General features: G+C 41.9%; 2 protein-coding genes across 20 annotated transcripts in view; one reads left to right on the forward strand and one right to left on the reverse strand.

Annotated features, from left to right (window-relative positions):
- LOC133480537 (membrane-associated guanylate kinase, WW and PDZ domain-containing protein 1-like) overlaps window positions 1-1,719 on the forward strand; it is a 127,092-nt gene extending 125,373 nt beyond the window's left edge. For 18 of the 19 annotated variants that reach the window (XM_061778772.1, XM_061778742.1, XM_061778750.1 and 15 more), the window contains one exon: window positions 182-1,719. In XM_061778772.1, coding sequence (XP_061634756.1) covers window positions 182-1,254 — 1,073 coding nt within the window. In that variant the 3' untranslated portion in view covers window positions 1,255-1,719. The remainder of the gene's footprint in view (window positions 1-181) is intronic. The other variant, XM_061778837.1, reaches the window with a different exon arrangement.
- Window positions 1,720-4,908: 3,189 nt separating this feature from the next.
- Window positions 4,909-6,491, reverse strand: LOC133480603 (rhodopsin). The gene has a single exon (XM_061778907.1). It carries the CDS (start codon window positions 6,391-6,393, stop codon window positions 5,329-5,331), a length of 1,065 nt encoding a protein of 354 aa, XP_061634891.1. The 5' UTR covers window positions 6,394-6,491; the 3' UTR covers window positions 4,909-5,328.
- Between the last annotated feature and the right edge of the window lie 19,725 nt (window positions 6,492-26,216).

Raw genomic sequence — 26,216 nt, forward strand, 5'->3', positions numbered from 1 at the left:
TAAATATTTTTGTGCACCAGTGTGAACCAAACCTGTAAATAAATGCTACATCCAATGGAGCATGTGTGCATGAATTGCTTTCCCCGCCCAGTCGCTCTGACATGTCACCAAAATTTACAGTAACATGCACATAGGAGGTCTGTCACTCTTTTTAACCATCTTTGTTTGTCCTCTCCTTCAGACGGCAGCAATGACGGGTACCCTCCCACACTCGGGGCACAAAACACTTCGGAAGTGAGAACGCTGCCACCAAACAGCCGATATCACACCTCATTGGAGTCCAGTTATCCACCAGACCGTCACACACCATCACGCCAAGAGGAGGCTGGGCATGGCCGAGACAGGAACAGGCACAGGGTTGGGTCAGATCAGATGGACTACCAAGGCCAAAAATATAACCCTCACCTTCACCACACCTGGAATAACAATCACAGTCATCGTAACCCCAGACAACCGTCTCCAAACAACAGCAATGGTAGCAGTGGCAACAAGAAAATACGAGGGCGCAAAGTCAAAAAGTCTGAGTCTGAAAGTGGCATCGCCAAGCTCCTAAAGACTCTGAGGAAGGACAACTCGGGGAAGAAGGCTGCAGCAGCACAGAAACTCAGGGGCCAAGGAGTCTCAAGCAGCAGCTCTACTTTGGACGGGAGGTTTCACATACAGCGCCGCGGCTCCCTCGATCACTCGCCAACACGAAAGCGCACCTCCTCCCCGGACCGCAGAAGGGCCAAGTCGATGGATCGCAGGGTGGAGCGAACGCAACGGGATCGTACGCCTGAGAGGGAGTATGACGACGGAGGGTTCCTCTCCATCACCCCTGAGCGCAAGTTCCATGAGCGAAGGATCCTCAAAGACTCGCAGATGAGCGGGCGAGTCAGGGAAGCCGCCACCCCTGAGCACTCCAGCAACAACGGTGGAGATTCTTTGTCTCTTTCCAGGAGCGGCACGTACGATAGAGCCACCAAGAACGCCAACCTGTTGCGAGACTCTTCCTCAGAGCAATATCGGCTGAACGGAACACCAGAGAGACGGTACAGAGTGGAGCGGGACTCTTCCCCTGACAGCAACTACAGCCGAGATGAGGAGAACTATGCAGCAGCACCCAGACTAAAAGACTACTATAGCATGATGAAGAACAATGCTGTATACAAGAACACAGGCCACAACAATAACACAGTTTGCCAAAGCCCAAACCAGCTCCCTGAGCCCAAGAGAAAGCTGTATAAAGAAAGCCCCAAAGACCTCAGCATCTAGAGGGGAGTATACTCTCCCCTATACAGTATGTTTACCATACACTGGAATTGGACTAATGAAGACCCTAATGGTTTATTGATTGACTTAACTTCTTGTGGTCCCATCCAGAGATTCCTAAAACAGCAGGAGTACAATCCCATCAGCTCACACTGGTTGTTTTGTCATTGTTACGTTGCTCATAACAGGTTGTTGTACTGTATTAGAAGTATTTTGTGCCTGCGTATGAAATCGATGATTTTGCGTTTTGTCTGCATTGCTGAATCTAAATGTTTTGTTTCCTCCCACATACAGTATGAGACATGCTTCCAGTTGTGCTTTTTTCCAACCTCTTTTACTTTAGTGAACAAATGATAGCACAATTCACCAATGGCTTACAAGAACTGTGAAAATCACATTGGGCAATGTTCAAAATCGTACAACTGGAGCTAAAATAGAGTGCTGATTTTATAAATAATTTATTTCTTTCATGCGTCTGATGGCTGTTTTTATTTAATTTGGCTCATATCTCGAGTGAGTTTGGTTAATTCCTAAAGATGTACTGTAGTGTATGTTGGAACAGCATGCTTATTGAATTGTTACTTTTTTTAAAATGTGCCCCTTCTAAAAACACCCGAGTTCCCAAACTAAGAAATCAGACTAGTGATATGGAGAGGGGAGGGGGCATATGGCGATATATCATAAACAATGAGTTTATGATATATAAAGTTTGAAGCTTCCACAAATTATATCTCAGCCACAAGCAAAAATGAATGAATGGATTAAAGAGGAACAAAGATGCATGCATGAATTAAAGTTGAGCTTTACCACTTTTTCCACTAAGATCGTATTGTTAGTATTAACCAATAGACATTAGGCACTTTGACCGCACAGTACATGTCCGTGCTGCCCTTGGCCACCACCTCCTACCTAACTCCTCACACAAGCGGCTGACGTGCTTCATTAGTGACGTTCAGCGAATCTGCAACGTATTCTTACAAAAAAGAAATCATTAGAAGAAAAACAGAACCTGTTTTTAGTTGCAAACTAAGTGTTCTAGCAACATGAGTTGGCCAGCACGAGCTGTAAAGCGAGTCCCCAAAACACCCACAAACATGTCAGACACTACATATAATTTGCCAATACTTCAAGGCAACCGTTATTTAAATAAAATTCCTACATATAATCACAACCCCCTTTCAAATGAGAATACATTAGTTGCTTTTGCATTTACACTTTGTGTGTGGGAGTCTACACATTTCTTGTGATAAGACTCCTAGTACACGAGACGACAAATCTGCCATGCTGAGCCACGTTGTCACCCCACTGGAATCTAACTGCTGATTTTTAACATGTTTTGTGTGTGTTTGTTTTTGTTTCACAACAAATGCATAGGCTACTGATAGGCGTGCTTGCATGTAACACAGGTTTATCTTTGAGACAAAGATGAGAGTAAATTCAAATGCACTCTGTCTCAAAAGGCAAGTCAGCAAAAATGAATACAAATTGAATCTTGAGAATGGAGAGCTCTTGGTTTGTTCATCCCACTTGTGAGGCAACTTGGAGAAAACCTCGAGAACACTGAAAATACGTGGCCAACATTAGACCTATCTACTCTTGGCCATGCGTGACCTTCAAGGGGCCTGTTGTCAGCTGGTGTCGCATCTGCCGATCTCACAATGCTTTTTACCACCTTTACAAACAGCAACCTTGCAGAAGATTAGAATGCAGCGTGGGCGGTTGATTCACTAACTTTCGACAAGACAAGGCAGCCTCTCATGTTGTCATCTTGAGTTGAACTTGGTTACATGTTAGCAAAGCTCAATTATATGTGAATATATTTTTCGGCTAAAGCATGTCTATATTCTTCAATACATGACCACTGTTGTCCACCATGGTACTACAAAATGAGAAAGAAAAAATAATACATTTTTGATGTTCACCTCTGGCCATCTCCTGTAAAGATTTTTCCTATATGATTATTAGGAACCTGTGGAGGAATAAAAATGTTGCCTTTTTCATGTACAAAAGAGAAATTTATGATAAACCTCAGCAGTGAGGAATGTGGTGTTGTGTTTTTATCTCTGAATGGACCTCATGATTTATGGGAACTATGTTGATTTACTCTGGATCAGGTACAGTATGTAAAGACCTTTTCGAATGAAAGACATTGTTTGATCAGAAGATGTTTGTCCGTTTGAATCACTCGATGGTTAGCCTGCCTTTGTATTATAAAGCACTTGTATGCAGTCTGTGTTCTTTAAGCATTATTTCTTGCAATGTGCTCCAGACTGTGTATGTGTTGATAAGAGCAGTACATGTATATGGGCCATTTCTTTTCTTTTTTTTTTTTTTCTTTTTTTCTTTTTTTTTATAAAACTATGCATATATAAATATTACATTGTTCATAGCTTTATTTGATCCATGAAGCTATATATAACATTAGTCTAAGTACAAGTACATGTGGACTTATCCAGCTTCTTTCCTTGAGATGGATTACACTGTATATGTAGCTATTAAAAGAAGTATGTGAATGCTATTTTTATTATCAAAATAAAGTTTTCCATACAAATTCAAAGTGAAATCTTTTCATACTTTCTGCCATTTTCCCTAATGTCTCTATGCAGATGTTTGTTTTGTCAGTCTAATCACTGTGGTCACACGACAGTATGTCTGAATACGCACAGACCTACTTTTTCCCGGATGATTGACACTTACTGAAAGGAGTTCACAATTACCAGCAAATAAAATCTTTCATCCACTTACGAAATCACTGTGGAAATTTGCGACACGGGCTGTCAGCCGCCCTTTTTGTACAACTCAAAATTCATTTATTTGATCATCTCAACCATTAAACCATATCCTTGTTTTCTGTAGTGCTTTAGACATGGTGCCAAACAACATGAATCATGCTTGTGTCTCATTTGTAATTCGTGCCATACAATTCACCAATTTGACCCATTTGTAAAATAATTACCGGCACTCCAACCAGATGGCTGTGCTCTTGCCTCAGTTTCGTTTGGACTTGATCACTGATGTTTACGCAAAACTATGATTTAATAGTGACTTCTTTTATGAGCATTAATGTTGTCCACAATAAAATATTTCTTTCGTCTTTAAGGTGGGTAGGTACTGTATTTTCTGTATGTCGAATTAAAGTAAAAAGGTGGGGAAAAAATCTCATGGAGCACATCTGTATTCCAAGACAGATTCGTTTCAATGATGGTTGCTATGGCAACAACTGAAGGTCATAATGCTCCAGCAAAGCATAATGTTCAACCTAGAACTTGAATCTGAATCACATTGCTACCTGCTAGTATGTAGTAAGTAATACAAATAAGCATTATCATTGTCATTATTACTGGTTAGATTTGTATATTATTTGTATTTTGTCCAAGGAGGACTTTCTATTATTCATAGGCACATTTGTAATTTTACCTTGAAAGTCCTTGTGTACCTTTAGTGAATGACATCAATACTTGTCATGTGATAAGCAGCGTTGAGTCATGTACTGTATTATGAATAACAATTAATAAGACCATAATCCCCCACCCAGAACAAGTTCTAAATCCAAGGTGACCTATGAGTGTGTTAAGCTGCAACTACAAATGAAAATGATATGCCTTTAATTCATAAGCAGTGAGTGCCCTCGAAATTGACTCAAGACATAAATGCATGTGGAATATAGCATTCACATTTATTCATTTGAACAATTTACTACATCATCATTTATGCTTATCAATTCCAATTATAAGTAAAACATAAACGTGGTGAGTCATTTGCAAAGTGCGTTTTATTTTACGTTGCCTTGATTACATGCGTCTACATTCAAAGATAAGCCAGTATCATATAGGATCCAACTGTTAAAGAATTACAGTTTTCCCTCACTCTAAGGGAAACAATATCATAGATAGTAGTGTTGGATGTTCTGTACATACAGGAACAACTCTGTAATGGGCTGATCTTTCCTGCAACTGTCTTTAGGTTGAACCAACATGTTTGTACAAATACAAAAAGGAAGTTGTTTAAGTAGACATTAGCCTTCAGTCGTGTCTTCTTCTTGGATAGTAGATCGTGTTGCATGGGTTTGCCGGCCCTTTACGCAGGGGAGACGGAGCTGGAGGAAACAGAGGAGGCCTCGGTTTTGGAGGCTGTAGTGGAAGCGCCCTCTTCTTCTTCAAAGGGATTCTTCCCGCAGCACAGGGTGGTGATCATGCAGTGGCGAAACTGCTTGTTCATGCAGATGTAGATCATCGGGTTGTAGATGGCGGAGCTCTTGGCAAAAAAAGCTGGGAAGGTCATGAAGACTGGTCCAAACTCAGCACCCTGGTGTGTGAAGATCCACCAGGCTACACTCGCATAGGGCAACCAACACACCAGGAAAGCGATGACCATGAGCACAACCATGCGGGTGACTTCCCTCTCAGCCCTCTGGGTGGTCTCAGACTCCTGCTGAGCGGCGGCAGCCTCCTTGACAGCGCAGAGCAGACGGCCGTAGCAGAAGAACACGATGGTCAGCGGAGTGAGGAAGTGGCAGACGAACATGTAGACCACAAAGGACTCGTTGTTGAAACCCTCAGCTCGTGTGTAGTAGTCAACTCCGCATGAGCACTGCATGCCCTCGGGGATGTAACGGGACCAGCCGACAAGGGGAGGCACAGCGCAAGCAGAAGCCATTATCCAGGTGAAGGCCAAACCCATGATTGCGTGGTTCTCTCCGAAACGGAAGTTGCTGATGGGCTTGCAGACGACCACCCACCTCTCAATTGCCAGGACCACCAGGGACCAGAGGGCGATTTCACCACCGAGGGTAGCAAAGAATCCTTCCAGATTGCAGCCCAGACGTCCGAGGACAAAGTAGCCGTGCATGGAGGTGTACATGGTTGTGGTGAATCCTCCGAACACCATGAAGAGGTTAGCCACCGCCAGATTCAGCAGGATGTAGTTTAGTGGGGTCCGCAGCTTCTTGTGTTGGATGGTGACGTAGAGAGTGAGGAAGTTGATGGGGAAGCCAAGCAGGATGAGAAAGAACATGTAGGCACCCAGAGCGGCGTAGGCTGCTGGGTTGACAAGGTAGTACTGAGGGTAATCATAAGGACTCCGGACAACACCGGTGGTGTTAACCATGGGAATATAAAAATAAGGTCCCTCTGTGCCGTTCATGGTTGCAGTTGGCAGTTGCGATCAGCCCTTCTGTGGTGTTTCTTCTGGCTGTTCAGGAACGTGATGGAGATGGACCTCGCTACAATTGGACCCGGGTGGCGATGCGCAGCCTTTTAAAAGACACCTCTTGGATTATCACTTCCCAAATCCGTCAGCACAAAGTGATTTAGGCCACGTTTAATATCTAATCCAGCCGTCACTGCAAACAGAACTGACCACTCATCAATATATTAAAGTATTATTCATTCCTCTCATAGCTGTTTAACAATTGTTAAATTAAATTAAAAAACAAACATAACAGACATTTTACACATAAAGAACCATTCATCTTGTCATGCACAACCTCTAAACATATTCCCTTTTTTGGTTCCTCTCCCATTTGACTGTGCTTTAGCCTGCACAAGCAAGTATGAACTGTTGTGATGCTTTCACTGCCAGATGAACTCATCAAGCAGTGTACCTGCCTTCTATTTGGTAAAGATCCACTGATTCACTTCAACCCACTTAATCGTAAGCATAGAAATACATTGGAACCTTGGTTTTCCTGAGGATTCCGTTCCAAAAATTTTGACTAAAACTGAGTCAACTTGTAGGAAACCCAAAGTAGTATTTCCCATCAAAATAATGTAAATCCAATTCATCTGTTCCAGTCTGAAATAGAAACACCCAAAAATATTAACAAAAAATACATTTTACAAAGAATAACTATAGTTTCATAGTTTGAAATAAATATGATTAATGAAGCGCATATAGAATACTCAACACATTCATTTTACCTTTAATGAAGACACGGTCGACGAATGGGTAGCCCATCTGCCTCACAGTTCTGAGGACCCGGGTTCAAATCCGGGCCCGCCTGTGTGGAATTTGCAAGTTCTCCCCGTGCCCGCGTGGGTTTTCTCCAGGTACTGTGTTTTCCTCTCACATCCCAAAAACATGCATGGTAGGTTAGGTGTAGACTCTAAATTGCCCATAGGTGTGAATGATGAATGTGAATGATTGTTTGTTTATATGTGCTGGCGACCAATTCAGGGTGTGCCCAGCCTCTCGCCTGAAGACAGCTGGGATAGGTTCTTTTTTTAATTCTATTGCTTTTCTCGTCTTCTTTATTAAATGGCTGGCACTTGGAACTCACTCTCGTATTGTGTAAAAAGGGTTCAACAGACGGTAAGGTGTATCCCACAGTTCAAGCTTTTTACAACTCAAGGCAATAAACCCTCCAGGTCTGCCTGCCAACACGTGGACAACTTGGAGCAAAATTGGTGTAACACATCCTGTCCAAAGTCAAACCTTTAAAGGCCAGGACAAAGATGTTATGGGGTCATTAAAATTCATTGCATTGTTAAGATGTTGGTGGCACGGTGGACGACTGGTTAGAGCGTCAGCCTGACAGTTCTGAGGACCCGGGTTCGATTCCCGGCCCCACCTGTGTGGAGTTTACATGTTCTCCCTGTGCCTGCGTGGATTTTCTCCGGGCACTCCGGTTTCCTCCCACATCCCAAAAACATGCATTAATTGGAGACTCTGAAATTGCCCGTAGGTGTGACTGTGAGTGCGAATGGTTGTTTGTTTGTATGTGCCCTGCGATTGGCTGGCAACCAGTTCAGGGTGTAACCCGCCTCCTGCCCGATGACAGCTGGGATGGGCTCCAGCATGCCCGCGACCCTAGTGAGGAGAAGCGGCTCAGAAAATGGATGGATGGATTGTTTATATGTTATGTAATATATGCACGTCTCTTCTAGCAAGTTGTCAACTATAGTTTAGCTAAAAAAATAGTTTTTTATGACGCATATTGAGCACTCGCCGAACATACCCGAAGCTCAAGACCCTGGGGTGTGGTTACTCCATCCACCGCAAGGACTACCGGAAGTGACATTGCAATAGACAAACACAGCGCACTACACTCTATACGCAATGGCGAGCAACGTGTTGCAATATGAGGAGGAGGATTTCGACGTACAGGAGCACCCAATTGAACTTGGCATCGTCAAACCGTACATGTTTGAGCCGATCAGGAGGTCGAAACCTGACAGTGACGACGACGAGCAGCCAAGTAGCAGCTGTACAACAGAAAAAGAGTGGCCATTGGGTCTTTTTATCCAGTCATGGCTTGAAATAATGACACCCCAGGGGTGCCAATATTTTTAAGCAAGACTATACGTATTATATATTCATATATGTTTCTGGGACACGGTACAAGCTTTTACATAGTATGCAGTATTCCTATATTTTGTGTGCCCCTCGCTCAAGTAGCTTAAAACACGTCACACAGAAAGTCTTTGTCATGTCTGTTGGCTTGTCATATAGGCAAAAGTACAGACGACAGTACTGAAAAGTACTCCATGGTTCTTCCCCCCCCCCCCCCCCCCCCCTACTGCCCAGTGCATAATAACCATAATAGAGTCGTAGGTATATAAAAGGAAATCCTCACATCTTGTCTGCGCCCCTTCACCACAGCACCATGTGAGATTTAGTTCTCTTGCTGACGGTTGAGGTCCCGATGGCCGTAGGAAAAATAGTTGCCACCGCAACTGGTTTCAGCCTCTACCTCTGTATCCAATGCTTGCTGCTAAGTCTTTCTCAAAACACGGCAGTTTGAAGTGATGGGCACAGAGTTTGGAAAGCTTGCGAGGCACCCATAGCTGACCACGTTTCTTCCTGTCGATAGACTTTCCCTATCCACTGGTCATGCATTCCTTTTTCACTTGGAAAGCCAAAGAGACTCTTGCCATTGCCTGAACAATTGTACAACCAAATTCCACACAATAAACCATCGTGACATCGCTCAATCATACGACAACAAATATACAAGGACGGGAAAAACAGCCGAATGAAAAGGCTGTTTGGCTAGAGTTACGTCACAGCATCGGATAGAGCCGAAGACCAGAAGGCGCTAGATGTAAAAAAGCAGCAGGCGCATTCTGAATCATATTTAGCGATTTAACTGCTGCATATCTGCTATATAATCACTTCGAAATGACAGATGTGGTTTGTAAAAGGGTTCTAGAGTTATAATAAATTCTTTAACATTTTTGTTCTCTGACAGCATACCAGTATAACCGTTTTACCACACTTTATTTGGTCCGGTGGTGGTTTATTTAGCAGTCACACTAAAAGTATTTTGTCCTCGCTTATTGATTGTCGAAAGTGTGGTGAAACTGTTAATATACTGCTTTATTTTATTTGGAGTAAATTTGAGTAAAAGCTAGCATTGTGTAGTTTCTGTGGAACCCTTTTTATACAACTTAGGAAATACTTTGGATGAAAGCACATTGATTTCAGGAAAAGAATGGACCGGTCATGTTTTTTTTTTTTTTGTTTGTTTGTACAAACAATAGTGGATATATGAAAACTGGAATAAAATTTAGACAACCAAATTTGCATCGAAAAACGAATCGTACGAAAACTACAGCATACAAAAACCGAGGTTCCACTAAAGATTGATTTCACTTCATTTAGTTTGCTCTGCTTATAAGCACGTCCATTCATTCATTTCATTTCTATTCATTTTATATACATTTGTATTAGCTGAAGCTTATCTCATCTGTCTTTGGGCTAGAGGCAGGCTACACCCTGGACATTGGTCGTCAGCCAATCGCAGGGCACATATAGACAAACAATCATTCACACTCACATTCACACCAGGACAATTTACAGTCTTCAATGAACCTGACTTGCATGCTTTTGGCATGTGGGAGAGAGACGGAATACCCGGAGGAAACCTACTCAAACACGAGGAGAGCATGTAAACTCCACACAAGGTCAGAACCTGAATTCAGATCTCCAACCTGAGAGCTGTGAGGCTAACCACTTCTAACCACTGGTCCACAGTGCTGTCATTTACTGTATAACCCCAATACCTTTTAAAAAAAAAAAAAAAAGAATTGAATAGAACACGTAGCAAAAGACATACAGTAGTTGCAAGGTCCGACATCTGTATTATGTTTGCAATCCAGGTGCCAATGCGACCTAACTTCTCTTCCACTTGTTATTTGTGGTTCTGAATATACAGTAATTATATTGCACAGGATGTAGCCGCAATTCAAATGAGTCTATAAATATATCCTTTTATGTTCATACAGGCTAAAGTGTTGTTCGTATGTAGAGCACAGACTGTGAATGCTGAGCGGTGAAGCGTCTTAGCTGTTGAAGAGCTCAGCACTTTCCTAATGGGTGTTGTATTAAAGAGATTTGGGGCTTATGGATGTGTTACTCTCACTGGCCTGTCAAGGATTTAATGTTGTACAGGGTCATTCTCGCTCAGTAGCATGTTGCTATATTACAGTTTTCTTTCTTTCTAAATTTAGCACATGATTTGTGAGAGGGTCCACACAGAGAAGCCATTCAAGCACAGGGAGACTGGGCAACTGTGTTCATTTTAAAAGCAGCAGGATGGAGGGAGCCGCAGTGTCGGTATGACTGTTATTGCGCTGCCGAAAGGACCTCAATTAAAATCCTGCCTGTGCTGACCTCTAGTGGTTCCTCTCCCTGTCCTGGTGCAGCACATTTCATTTAGGCAGCAGCTTTTGTGAAAAATGGGCCATTTCATTTGTGTGTGTGATTTTGTTGTTGTTGTTTTGTTTTGTTTTGTTTTGTTTGGTAGCTAACTCAATTTTAGTGTTCCCATAATTACAGGAACAGAGTTTCAAATCAATGCTAATATTAGTTTTTGCTCAAGAATACATCCTAGTTGTTTTAGCTGCTATGCTAATTGAAAAGGGCAAACTTGGCTATCAAATAATAAAAAAAAGACAAACTTTAATATGACATCTTTTTCTGATATATGACTGACAAGGTTGCGTTAGTTTGAGTGACACTCCATTACGGCTGAGAACATTGAAAAAAATAAGAAAAATAGAAGAGGACTTACCTTAGGTCAACCGAGAGCAATTAGTTAGACGATGTCATTTCTGATGAATCATGTAGCTCACCTCTTTTCTTTTCTTCTAGATGGCTAAAAAGGTTTCGGTAACAGGGTTGCATGTATGGTGAGAGACAACCTCAGAGCATAATTGCTTCTATTTGAAATATGTCTGTGATCAAATAAAATGTTTTAATAACTACAAGGAAGACAACAGAGTCATACCAAAAATGGTGATTCAAAGCTCATTTTATCTGTTGTTTGATATGTAAGTTGGTCATCAAGAGAGAAGATCAAGTGAAAACATTTTTTAGGGGGTCCTCAAGAAATAATTAGGATTTAAAATAATATTTGAGAATCAGTTATTACTGCTCCAGTTACTTTGTCTCAGGACATACTTTACCGCAGTGGCATCACTAGGAGTATTTTAGTGGGGCTGCAGCCCCCTTAAAAACTTCTCAAGCTCCCCCCCCCCCCCCCCCCCCCCACCCAAAAAAATATTTTGTATTATATTTGAATCCCAAAGTTTTATTGGCTTAGCCCCACTAAAACCAATCTTCAGTCCCCCCTAAAATAAATGTTGGTTCCACAAAATGGCGACAGTTTTATACCAGTATATTCTAAAACTACAATAACAAACATTGTGTCATTTCTGACACTGTTAAAACTGGTTATATTGTGTTTTTCACCCATTTTTATACAGCTCATACCACCAGTGTAGTATTGTGTCTTACAGCAGAGGTTTGGCTGTCAGTATTTTTTATGTTGAGTGCATCATGCATTAAAACTCCGTGACCTTGAGAGGTTTTTTTGTTTGTTTGTTTGTTTGTTTGTTTTTTAATACTGTGAAGCTGAGTGAAGTTTGTAGAGTACAAATGAGTGGGAAGAGTGTGATGCTCGCTCACTAAGTGACCGGTAGAGAGGAGGGAGCAATGCGACCAGGACATGGCGCATTCCACACCATCAGCACCCACATACACTCATCATCAGAACAAAAATAACAGCAGCTGGTGTCGAGGTTGTTAATGTATTCCATTTGGATAGGCATTATTGGTCTTCCATTCCTCACTATGCATTGGCAGTCCAGTGAATGAAAACCAGCAAGATCCAATGAAAAGATGCCTCCTCCTGAGTAGTTTAATATAAAATGGTAGAGGTCTGTGGAGATCTTTGCTGCATCATGTGCCTGCAGCAACTATGCCAGCAGTGGGAGCTGTTTACTGACATAAAACCGTGCACATGCTGCATTGGTATTGATTCTACAGGATTCTGCTGTTCATCTGTTGATTAAATAGCAGCTCTTTTCCAGGGCAGTGGCTTTCCAGGCAGCCTCTTATGAGTGCATGTTACAGGAAAAGTAACGCTTTCTTCAGTGTCACTTCTTGTTCTGTCATATGGTCTGCATGATCGTGGTGTCTTTTTATTATTATTATTATTACCAGCAGCATTGTGGATATGTCCGCATTCTCACCCTGTAATAATGTCTGTCTGAAATTCTTTTTATCCCATAATTTCCCACCAAAAAAAGACATCACGCTTTAGTCACTCACCTGAGTGCAGAGAAGATGAGGTCAGAAGTGAATTTAGTGTCGTACTGTACAATGAAGCCCTGTAGTTAATGTGATGATGCTGAATAAAAAATTATTGCTCTTATTTCACAGGAAATTACTCAAACGAGTACTCCGACCTATGTTTATGGTTTTGACACTTGGATAATCAATGTTTTTGATTACCTTGTCCTTAAAATCTAGTAAACATAAAAAAAAATTTTTTTAGGGGGGATTCTACATGCATCCCAATCTTAGATTTCATAAGCACATCAACAACTGCCTTTATCACCTGTGGATCATTTATTTTATTTTATTTTTTATTTGTTCCTGGCGGCCACACTAATCCTGTTTCAGGCCACTGTGGACAAAATGGGATAGTCGTGAAACAGTACAGGGGGAAGGGACGGGTAATTTGAAACGCCGAAATTGCTGTGGATGCACGGTGAGATGCTTCAATTGTCAAAACATTTGCCACGGCACTCAGAGTGTGGATGAGAAACCTAGTCAGCTGTGGTAAACCGGCCGTGGTGCACGCAACTCAACCTGACAGTATGTAATAAGGTCTAACACGTACTGGAGAGTGGGCCAGAGTGGGACGGGAAGCATTTTTATTCCGCAGCATCTCAAAATCTCCTCCTACCACTCTTCTAAGACATGGGTTCAATTTGCGATAATGGCTGGCACAGCACATGTGTTTAGAACGTTTAGGAGGGAAACTGTTCAAATTTGGCTTGATTGTCTCTAAGTGTATCGCACCACGGGAACGTATTTCCTGCCAAGCACACAATGCATATTGTTCAAATACCACAACACACGGAGCCAAATATATTTATTGTTGCAACAACAAAATGAGCAGCAGGCATGCATCCTCCTATGAACAAGACATCTAAATGTCACGCAAAAACTTTTTTATATCGGGCTCACTGCGTGACAGCGACCATCTTCTTGCTGATTTACCAGCCAAATTACTTTGCTGTTTAGAATCAAAATATGAGGACTCGGCTTTGCATTGACAACAGAACAATGCTCAACTTCCAATTTGTGCTAATTTCAAAATTATTATGTATTTCATATATATAGTATTTAATTTGCCCCCTCACATTTTTAGCCACTTTAATGTTTAAGATCATCAAACAAATGTAAATATCCCATAAAGATAAGTAAAGATAAGTAAATATAAAATGCAGTTTTTGACCTGTGATTTTTATTGATAAAGGGGGAAAAAACTATTCAAAGATACCTGGCACTGTATGAAAAGTAATTGTCCCCCTTGTTAAATCATGAATTAGCTGAGGCTAATCACATTTTTACAGTCATTTTTAATGACCAAACCTGATTAACTACAGACCTGTTCAAATCAAGAAATTAAATGGAACCTGTCTAATGAAATGAAGTCAGCTAAAAGATCTGAAAAAGCTGCAATAAATGCCACGATCCCCAAAAAAATCAAGAACAGATGAGAATAAACAGACATCAGGTTAGATCTGAAGCTTTACGACTCCAGCGAAGCATGGTCGGAGGCATTATCCACAAATGGAGCACACATGTAACAGTGGTGAACCTTTCCAGGAGTGGCCGGCCTACAAAAATTTCCCCAAGAGCACAGCAACGGGTCATTCAGGAGGTCACAAAGGAACCTAGGACAACAGCTAAACAACTGAAGCGTTCCGCTGCCTCAGTGAAAGTCAGTGTTCATGATTCAACCATAAGGAAGAGACAGGGCAAAAACGACTGCTGACCAAAAATAGGTTTGTCTTACTTTTGAAAAAAAGAAAAAAGCATCTGAATGAATCTGAAGACTTTTGGGAGAATATTTTATGGACCGACAAGATGACAGTTGAACTTTTTTGAGGGTGTGTTTCTTTTTACCTGTAGTTTAAATGTAACACACCACTTCAGAAAAAGAACATCATACCGACAGTCAAACATGGTGGTGCTAGTGCGATAGTCTGAGGCTGCTTCGCTCCTTCTGGACCTGGATGACATGCAGTGATTGATGGAACCATGAATTCTGCTCTTTCCCAGAAAATCCTGAAGGAGATTGTTTGGCCTTCATTTTGTGACCTCAAACTGAAGCGCACTTGGGTTCTGCAGCAGCATAACAATCCAAAACACACCAGCAAGTCGACTTCTGAATGGCTTAAAAAAACTAAATGAAGATTTTTGAGTTGCCTAGTCAAAATATGGGCCTGAATCCAATTGAAATGTCTTGGACGGACCTTAAAAAGGCTGTTCATTCTTAAAACCCTCCATTGTTACTGAATTAAAACAATTCTGCAAGGAAGGGTGGGCCAAAATATCTTCACTGAGATATTTAAGACTCATTACCATTTATAGAAAATGCTTGATTTCAGTTTTTTTTTCTTTAAACCTGTCCTTTTAAACCGCCACTGAAAAAGCAAAACACATTTGCATCCGCCAAAACATAGTTTCATAGGAATATTTACTGTACATTGCAACCATATTTAATTTATATAATCTGTATAACGGCACGGTTACTGGGTAGCACATCTGCTTCACAGTTCTGAGGAGCCGGTCGCCAGCCAATCGCAGGGCACATATAAACAAACAACCATTCGCACTCACATTCACACCTACGGGCAATTTAGAGTCTGCAATCAACCTACCATGCATGTTTTTGGGATGTGGGAGGAAACCGGAGAAAACCCACACAGGCACAGGGAGAACATGCAAACTCCACACAGGCGGGGCTGGGGATTGAACCCCGCTCCTCAGACCTGTTAGGCAGACGCTCTAACCAGTCGTCCACCGTGCCGCCACCTGAATCGCCTATTTATTGAAAAATATTGCAGTTAGTACATATTTTTCACTTTCCTTGTTAGCATCTTTAATGCTACATAAGGAGCTTGAAATATTTTTTTTTACCATGTTAATAATGGCTCACAATAAATCCTTTTTTGTAGTTTCTCTCCTCTTAATCTTCTCCTTGTTTTTGTTTTTTTAGTATTTGTTGTGCACTCATACTGCTTTCTTCTTTCTCCATCATTCAATCCATTGATTACTCTTTAATCTTGCCTCTTCCTCTTTATGTCATTGTAGTCTTTCAAGTTCAGACTCACACAGCTGCACACACATACACTTCGCTTAGTTTCCTGACTTCTCAAGATCATTGTTCATGGCAACTGGAAAGAAATTAGCAGTCTTCAACATGATTCAACATCATTCAGTGGACTGGTTGCTACGGTGATAAAATCCACTGTGCATGTGAAAATGGCTGAACTCCTGTCAAGTGTGTGGAGAGCCATGTCCTCAGTTTGACACACGCACAAATAAAATGGAGGGTTGAGTTTTTAATTTGATTTAGAATTTTTAATTCAAACTCAGTGGCTTCTTTAATTTTCAAGGTACAGAAAAAACAGACCTACAAATGTGAGCTGCATCAGCAAACACACTCACGCATATGACACACACACACACACACACACACACCTCCCACACGCTCATCTGCACATGATCACACAACAACCGTTTCAGATTCACACATATTCATCAGCCACTTTTCAGAACTGCTTTTATCAAATCTCATCATTCATATGTTAAGCAGCCACACAGCTTGTGGGGCTTGAAACAAGCTCATGACGGCGGGAGCAGAGATGAGAAGATGTGACCCCATTGTGATTTATTATTTCCTTACAATGTTTCCCCTTCAGAGCATTGTTATAGCATTTTTACAGGAATGCCACAAATAAGAATCAGACTCTGAAGTCTGAGCACATGTAAGCAGGTAGAATTCAATGTGTCGGTTTGCAGAGCTGTCATCAGACTCACCTTGAAGGATGAGCCAGAATTAGCTTGGTGAGTCTGAAACTGGTCCAATGTCTTCAACTGGCGCTGATTCTGATCCGTAATAATCTCCAAAATGCACGCACACAACAACCAAAGCTAACAGAGCTACACTATATTGCCAAAAGTATTCGCTCACCTGCCTTGACTCACATATGATTTTAAGTGATATTCCATATTAAATCCATCCATCCATCCATCCATCCATCCACTTTCAGAGCTGCTTCTCCTCACAAGGGTCGCGGGAGTGCTGGAGCCTATCCCAGCTATCTTCGGGCAGCAGGCGGGGTACACCCTGAACTGGTTGCCAGCCAATCGCAGGGCACATACAAACAAACAACCATTTGCACTCACATTCACACCTACGAGCAATTTAGAGTCTTCAATTAACCTACCATGCATGTTTTGGGGATGTGGGAGGAAACCGGAGTGCCCGGAGAAAAAGTACTTCTCTGTTGGCCTAAACACTATCAGAAATGCTGACCTACATTGACAACCTAAATTTGAATATTTTTTCTGCATCTATGCAATATATAAATATATTGTAATGGGATATAACAACGTTTATACTGGTACGATATAACCCTCTATCGATTATATCAAAAGATAGGCTGAACTACAAAAAGATGACGTAATACCTCACAGGACAAGCTAAAAGGAAAAGAAGAAGAAGAAAAAATTACAGTCTCTACAGAAGTGGTGTCCAAACTACAGGCCGGGGGGCATTTGCGGCCCACTATCCATTTTTTTGCGGCCCGTGGCACATACGGTAATCAACAATTGACACAGCCCGTGTCATTTACCTGCATTATACTACTTACTTTCTACATTGGCTGGCAAGGCAGGAGAAGAGTAGAAGAAATTTGTTCAAATTCCTCACACCCTTGTTTTCCACAATTCACACATCATTCTGGTATTGCAATTGTTGACTCCACTTTTAGCTATATGTCAAGGTCAGCTTTGTAAAGGTTGTTCTTGTTTAAGTTCTTAACAGTCCTACCTTGAATGGTGCCCTGTGTGAGACCCCCCTCGGGCACCACTGCTGGAAATGCCGCCCTGTGCAGCTGCACGTATAGTATCACACATACCCGAAACTACCATTGCCAGTGGGATACAGGACTGCTGACCACCCAAACTAACCTGATAAAGCAAAAAGGAGTCTTTACTTTGTTGTGAGTACGGTGGATGTTGGTGGATGGTCCAGTCGGGGTCTTGAACCTAGGTCCCTCACGGTGGCAGGCAATGATCTTAACCATTGGGCCACAGCTGCCCACCACTGCAGGACTTTTGCAATTCTTTTGTGATTAAGGGCTATCCAAATAAATAATTGACTATTGATGGTCTGTATAATTGTGACGTGGTAGTAGAAAGAGAAGGATTAAGTCAGGTATGTCCACACTGAAAGCCCAGGTGCATGGCCCGCCAAAGCTAGAAATAATACCTGCTTTTGCCGGTTAAAGCTGAGAAGTTACCAAGACATGGAAAAGGGAAGCATTAGGTGGTCTACGTACCAGTAAAATACTTCATTTACAGTCTGATAAGCATTTAAAAGCGGTAGATATCGCAGGTAAAAAGAAATTGGAACTGGTGGGGACGTGGGGTGTGCTTTATGAATAATAGTTCAGCATTCATTGTGTTTGAAGATCTGCTCGCTTCATTTAAATAACATGAATATTCACTGTGTGTGTCCAGCATGACAACAACAGAAATCTACAATTCTACTGTCCAAACCAAGACTATTCTTAGTGCACAACACAATTATGATGCTGGGATGCAGTGATAGATGAAGGTAATCTTAACATTCAAGTTCATTTGTTGCACATTTGCTTTGATTTGGAGCAGTGAGTTTGGACGACATTAATCATGGGCTTTGTGATGTTGCGTGAGTGGTGGGAAGTTGGCGAAGATGAAGACCAGGATGTTGTTCCGGGAAGGTGCCTCCCCTAATTTGTCAAGCATTTTTGCAATTCTGTGGACATGAAGGCTGGATTGAGTTTCTAACATGCCACAGAATTAACACAATTTCCAATTAGGACTTTCATTTCCTTTATGAGAGGGAGGTATGCAGAGACAGATCAGCGGGTGATGGATAAGGCTCCTGAGGGGTGAGAACAAGCTAGGATGGCTCAATGTTCCGTCTGCTCAGCAACCTGATTCCACTTCTTGTGGTCCAGACAGGCCTTTATTTTTCTTGTCCGTTTACGTAATCAACTTACTCAGTTCTTGGCACCTTCCAGCCTTACAAAGAGGTCAGCTACCGAAGGAACTACAGTTAGGTTCCGAACTATGAATCACAGTATTCTTTGATCATTTCCACACCACCACAATTTCAAATAAAACATACTTTCAGCTTTGGCAAAAATATGACATTTACCATACATGGATTATAGCCAGTCACTGATGATGTCGTGGTACATTTGCCTGAGTGTGGGTTTTGTTCCCACTCAGTGACATGAACTACAGTCATTGTATGCATACCTCAGTACCTCCATTATCAGGGGCTTGAAATTATTTGGACAATTGACATAACTGTGAGTCACTGATGGTGTAGTGGTACACTCGCCTGACTTTGGTGCGGGCAGCGTGAGTTCAATTCCCACTCAGTGACGGTGTGAATGTGAGTGCGAATGGTTGTCCGTGTCTATATGTGCCCTGCGACTGACTGGCGACCAGTTCAGGGTGTAGTCCGCCTTTCGCCCGAAGTCAGCTGGGATAGGCTCCAGCGTCCCGCGACCCTAACCAGGATAAGCGGTGTTGAAATGGATGACATAACTGTAAATATAACCCAGAAAACGAAGAAGTCAATAACCGTTTGAAGTGTGGAGTTCAAGTTCTAACTTCCCTCCCTGGAGACACTTTGTCAAGCTTTCCATTTTCTCCTTAATAACAGAAATGCATGCTCGATTACAGAGGTGTCAAACATCCAGACCGCGGGCCAGAACTGGTCCGTCAGGGGGTCCAATCCGGCCTGCGGGCATTATTCTGCCCATCAGGCAAGTTTTAGTTCATTTATGCATCCATCCATCCATTTTCTGAGCCGCTTCTCCTCACTAGGGTCGTGGGCGTGCTGGAGCCTATCCCAGCTATCATCGGGCAGGAGGCGGGGTACACCCTGAACTGGTTGCCAGCCAATCGCAGGGCACATACAAACAAACAACCATTCGCACTCACATTCAAACCTACGGGCAATTTAGAGTTTTCAATTAACCTACCATGTATGTTTTTGGGATGTGGGAGGAAACCGGAGTGCCCGGAGAAAATCCACGCAGGCACGGGGGAGAACATGCAAACTCCACACAGGCGGGGCCGGGGATTGAACCGGCATTGAAAAAGTTGAAAGTCACTTCTTTGGGGAAATGTAGGCTACAAGCTAATTTGATGCATGCTAATAGTTGGAGAGAGGTTGCTAATTGTTTGCGCTGACGAATGCTAACCTCATATACAGTAGAGTCATTGTGTTTTTATGGCAAGCTACTGGGTGACTATTTAACAATGTTTTAACAAGCAGCTAATTTAAGTTGCTATTGTGCACTTAATGTGGATATGTATGTCCTTAATAGAAACATTTAATACATGAACTTTGTATTCATTTTTTTTTAGTTTTACTCTGTCAAATCTGCCTGTGTACATTTACAGGGCAGGGGGATAGCTGCACTTTCATTCTGAAAAATTCCCACTTTCGTTTGTAAATTGTGGTGAGTCAGTTGAGCCTTTCAAGATTTCCATATGGATGTGAAAATGTATGTAAATTTTAAATTATTTATAAACAATTAAAAGATACATATACCCTTTATAGATCTACTGTGATCTGTAAATTGCATGTGTAAATGAAAACACTGATTCATAATGTTGTTGAAATTGCACTAATTTTAGTTATGAAATTTGAGATTCCTCATATGATTTGAAACAAAATTTGCAACAAGATAATAATCAATAAATGTATTTTCCCAAATGTAACTATAATTACATGCACCCAAAAAATGGTAAAAAATCTAATTGTTGTTATTTAGTGTATATAAGGCCGTGACTATACTGGTTCTGGCCATTTGAGATCAAAGTGGGGTGAATCTGGCCCATGAACTACAATGAGTTTGACAGCCCTGCTCTATTGGGTTGATATCAGGTGACAGACTTTTCATTATATTCCGTGCCGCCTGAGGGATCAAAGGTCACGGGCTTCAATGTTGGTTTTCGGCCTTGCCGCTTACATGCAGTGATTTCTCCAGATTGTCTGAAGCCTTTTGATGATATTATGAACCGTAGATGATGAAATCCCTAAATTCCTTGCAATTCTACATTGAGGAACATTGTCATTAAACTGTCTGACTATTTTCTCACGCACTTGTTCACAAAGAGGTGAACCTCGCCCCATCTGTGATTGAGCAATTCAGGGAAGCTCCTGTTATACCCAATCATGGCACCCACCTGTTCCCAATTAGCCTGTTCACCTGTGGGATGTTCCAAACAGGTGCTTGATGAGCATTCCCCAACTTTTTTGCCACCTGTTCCAGCTTTTTTGGAATACGCTGCAGCCATAAAATTCTAAGTTAATGATTATTTGCAAAAAACAATAACGTTTATCAGTTTGAACATTAAATATCTTGTCTTTGTTGTATTCAATTAAATATGGGTTGAACATGATTTGCAAATCACGACGTCCCAACTTCATTGGCATTGGGGTTGTAGTTAAAGAGGTTGCACCCTATTCTGCTCCGTGTTTTGTTTTGCAATTAATTACACATTCACTGGCATTTCTTTCCTCGTGTATTATGGATATGCAACCTCGCAGTGCCTGCTGAGCCCTGTTGTGTCCATTTCCTATTGCATAAATGCAGTTGGCAGCTTCTTTGTTACACCCCAAACACAAACATGTGGTGGTCTTTGTGCCTGGAAATATTATCTGTCCTTTTATTAATTCATCCTGCTGGTAGACACATCTAAATGTTTCTTAAAAGCATCCTAAGTATCAAACACAAAAATACCACATTTTGTCAAACAGTAGCTGTATTTACTTGGCCTGAGATGTTTTATATTTACCTGATTGGTTAGCGTAATGGCCACTTATTGTGAGTCTGAAATAGCTTAAATAAGCAGAGTTTGTATCATATAGTTATTGCTGTAGTTTGTGACAGTAAACTAGATGGCACCAGCTATAAATAGACATAGAATACAGTGGTGCTTTGATACCAATAACCTGACATATGACTATTTCACCATACGAGCCATCCTTAAACAAAGATGATTCAAGATGTTTGTCACTCCCAGTTTAAGTTTACTGTCAAAGTAAACATACAGTAAAATTAAAACAATTACATATTGTGTATTTAAAACAACCAAATAGTTTTGTCATAGGAAAGGCTGCTTAGCTTAATGCTAACAAGCAATACAAAATTCCATAGAAAGGCTAACAAAAGCATCAGTGCTGCAATGTTAAAAGTATTTAAGCAACTGATAATTGAAAACAAACAGTTGAGCAACACATATAGACAGACAACATACTACTCAGGGCCATATATTCTTTATCCTCATCGAAAAATGAGTAATATTCCTGCAGCTTACTGAGGGGTTTTGACGGTCTTCATGTATATCCGAATGTCTGTCTAGTGAGGATAAGCGGTAAAGAAAATGGATGGAGGGATGGATGTTTTATACTGCCCCCAGGTGGCCAAGGCTTGCACACCAGAAGAAGCCACGTAATCGCAATGAATTAATCATTCTAGTACTACAGTATGTTTTATTGAATGTACCATTAAAGAGTTCTATTTTTATTAATACAAAAAACACGTTAGAATTCTTAGCTTTTGGGGGTCTGGAACAGATTAAGGGCATTTACTTTCATTTGAATGGGGAAATGTGATTTGTGTTTGTGTAGAAGTTATGAGTGAGGTCACAGATCCCATGTATTTTGTATCTCAATGCACCACTGTTGATAGAGATACTGTAGATGGAGAAGGGGTTGGAGTTGATAGATAGATAGATAGATAGATAGATAGATAGATAGATAGATAGATGGATGGATAGATAGATAGATAGATAGATAGATAGATAGATAGATAGATAGATAGATAGATAGATAGATAGATAGATAGATAGATAGATAGATAGATAGATAGATAGATAGATAGACAGACAGACACACAGACAGACAGACAGACAGACATGCTCAAATCACTATTCTTGACTATAAACATGCTGACTTTGCTCTCGGAAAAATGGATGTACATTTAGATACTTTACTGCACTGATGTAATATCCATATACTGTTATAGTCTGCTATTTTGTAGACAATTCAAAAATAATGCATGATGAACATAAATTATAGCACTCCCCAAAATGTATCCACATATTAGTGCTATTTGGGTTCATATCCGCCTCACCCACATAATTAGCAGACCAGATTAGATCATTCCTCTTGAATAATGTGACCTAAAATATAATAGGCCTTTCGACAATCTCTGCAACGCTGGGGACACATCTGAATAACTCAGACGCTAAAATCAACATCACCCAGTCTTCTTATTTTCTTTTCGGCTTGCACCTTTAGGGGTCGCCACGGCGCGTCATCTTTTTCCATGTAAGCCTATCTTCTGCATCCTCCTCTCGAACCTCAACTGCCCTCATGTCTTCCCTCACGACATCCATCAACCTTCTCTTTGGTCTTCCTCTAGGTCTCTTGCCTGGCAGCGCCATCCTCATAATCCTTCTACCAATATACTCACTATTTCTCCTCTGGACGTGTCCAAACCATCGAATTCTGCTCTCTCTAACTTTGTCTCCAAAACATCGAACCTTGGCTGTCCCTCTGATGAGCTAATTTCTAATTTTATCCAACATGGTCCAAGAGCGAACCTCAACATCTTAATTTCCGCCACCTCCAGCTCTGCTTCCTGTTGTCTCTTCAGTGCCACTGTCTCTAAGCCGTACATTATGGCTGGCCTCACCACTGTTTTATATACTTTGCCCTTCATCCTAGCAGAGACTCTTCTGTCACATAACACACCTGACACCCGTTCCAACCTGCTTGGACCCGTTTCTTCACTTCCTGACCACACTCACCATTGCTCTGGACGGTTGACCCCAAGTATTTAAAGGCCTCCACCCTTGCTATCTCTTCTCCCTGTAGCCTCACTCTTCTCCCACCACCCCTCTCATTCATGCACATATATTCTGTCTTACTTCGGCTAATCTTCATTCCTCTGCTTTCCAGTGCGTGCCTCCATCTTTCTAACTGTTCCTCAACCTGGTCCCTGCTTTCACTGCAGATCACAATGTCATCTGCAAACATCATGGTCCACGGGGATTCCAGTCTAACCTCATCTGTCAGCCTATCCATCACCACTGCAAACAGGAAAGGGCTCAGGGCTGATCCCTGATGCAGTCCCACCTCCACCTTAAATTCATCTGTCACACCTACAGCACACCCCCACTGTTCTGCTGCCCTCGTACAGGTCCTGTATTATTCTAACATACTTCTCTGCCACTACAGACGTCCGCATGCAGTACCACAGTTCCTCTCTGGGTGCAATACATGTCATCATATGCCTCTTGTTTGGCCTTTGCCACCTCTACCTTTGCCCTGTGTCGCATCTCAATGTATTCCTTCCACCTCTCCTCGGTCCTCTCAGTGTCCCACTTCTTCTTAGTTAACCTTTTTCCTTGTATGATTTCCTGTACTGTGAGGTTCCACCACCAAGTCTCCTTCTCTCCTTTCCTGCCAGAAGATACACCAAGTACTCTCCTGCCTGCCTCTATGATCACCTTGGCTGCAGTGGTCCAGTCTTCTGGAAGCTCCTCCCGTCCACCGAGAGCCTGTCTCACCTCTTCCCGAAAAGCTGCACAACACTCGTCCTGTCTCAGCTTCCACCACTTGGTTCTCTGCTCTGCCTTTGTCTTCCTAATCTTTCTCCCCACCACCAGAGTCATTTTACACACCACCATCCTATGGTGTCTAGCCACACTCTCCCCTACCACAACCTTACAGTCGGTAACCTCCTTCAGAATACATCGTCTGCACAAGACGTAATACACTTGCGTGCTTCTACCTCCGCTCTTGTAGGTCACCCTATGTTCTTGCCTCTTCTGGAAAAAAGTGTTCAGTACAGCCATTTGCATCCTTTTTGCAAAGTCTACCACCATCTGTCCTTCCAAGTTACTTTCCTGGATGCCGTACTTACCCATCACTTCTTCATCATCCATATTTCCTTCACCAACATGTCCATTACAATCTGCACCAATCACAACTCTCTCTCTGTCTGGGATGCTCAGAACTACTTCGTCTAGCTCCTTCCAGAATTTCTCTTGCACCTCTAGGTCACATCCTTCCTGCGGGGCATAGCCACTAATCACATTATACATAACACCCTTCAATTTTCAGCCTCATCATTGGATCTGATACTCTTGTCACCTCCAAGATATTCTTAGCCAACTCTTCTTTTAAAATAACCCCGACTCCATTTCTTTTCCCATCTACACCATGGTAAAATAATTTAAACTCTACCCCTAAACTTCTAGCCTTATTGCCTTTCCACCTGGTCTCCCGGACACACAATATATCAACCTTTCTCCTAATCATCATGTCAACCAACTCCCGAGATTTTCCTGTCATAGTCCCAACATTCAAAGTCCCCACATTCAGTTCTCGGCTCTGTGCTTTCCTCTTCTCTTTCTGCCGAAGAACCCGCTTTCCACCTCTTCTTCTTCTTCGACTTCGACCCACACTAGCTGAATTTCCAACGGCGCCCTACAGGTTGATGGCGCCGGTGGCCTACATTGTTAACCCAGGCCACGACCGATCCGGTATGGAATTCTTTGGATGAACGCTCATATTTGTTTGGCAAGGTTTTAAGCCGGATGCCCTTCCTGACGCAACCCTCTGCATTTATCCGGGCTTGGGACCGGCCTACAGTTTGCACTGTGCCCCCAATAGGGCTACATTAAAATCACCATCACCCAGTACCTGCACAAATGTTGCTACACATTGGTAGAATGGTTTAACGACTTCACCTTTGCTTTCTTGCGTCCCTCTGATAATTCTGCTACTAAGAGATTTAAATCTCTTTGTTGAAGCTCTGCTCGGATGGTGCAACCACAACCCAGAGCTCTGAACTCCTACAGATTATAGATCTTTTCAACCTCCAGTTAATATTCCTAAGACATGAACTTGTCTTTCAGTGGACTTTTTATTATAGCAAAAGGTCTGATTGTTGTTTGTATCCCTGCAAGCAATTGACTTTATTGTAGGATATGGGCTCATCCCATTTGTATCATGTACACATGAGGTACACATTCAGAGCATTGTGGAGGTGCAGTAAATAAAGAGATGAGGAGACAAAAGTGGGTCATGTCTCTTTACTCTCCACATCATACTAACTGACAGAAAAACAACAATAAACAGCCCACCTCTTTAACCCTGTAAACACGTGTGACTACCGACCCGCTGTTAAAGGTACAGGTCCCTCGTGAATGTCTCTCCCTTGTGGGTCACCACACAGGCCCCCTCAGAATTCACCATAAGAAAATTGCACAACCGAAGAGTAAATTATAAACAGTGCCAAGAGAAACAGTTAAGGTGAGTGGGACGGATCAAGCAGCCAAAATGGCTCCACTTA

The sequence above is a fragment of the Phyllopteryx taeniolatus genome, chromosome 1 (assembly GCF_024500385.1).
Source record: "Phyllopteryx taeniolatus isolate TA_2022b chromosome 1, UOR_Ptae_1.2, whole genome shotgun sequence".
Taxonomy (NCBI): domain Eukaryota; kingdom Metazoa; phylum Chordata; class Actinopteri; order Syngnathiformes; family Syngnathidae; genus Phyllopteryx; species Phyllopteryx taeniolatus.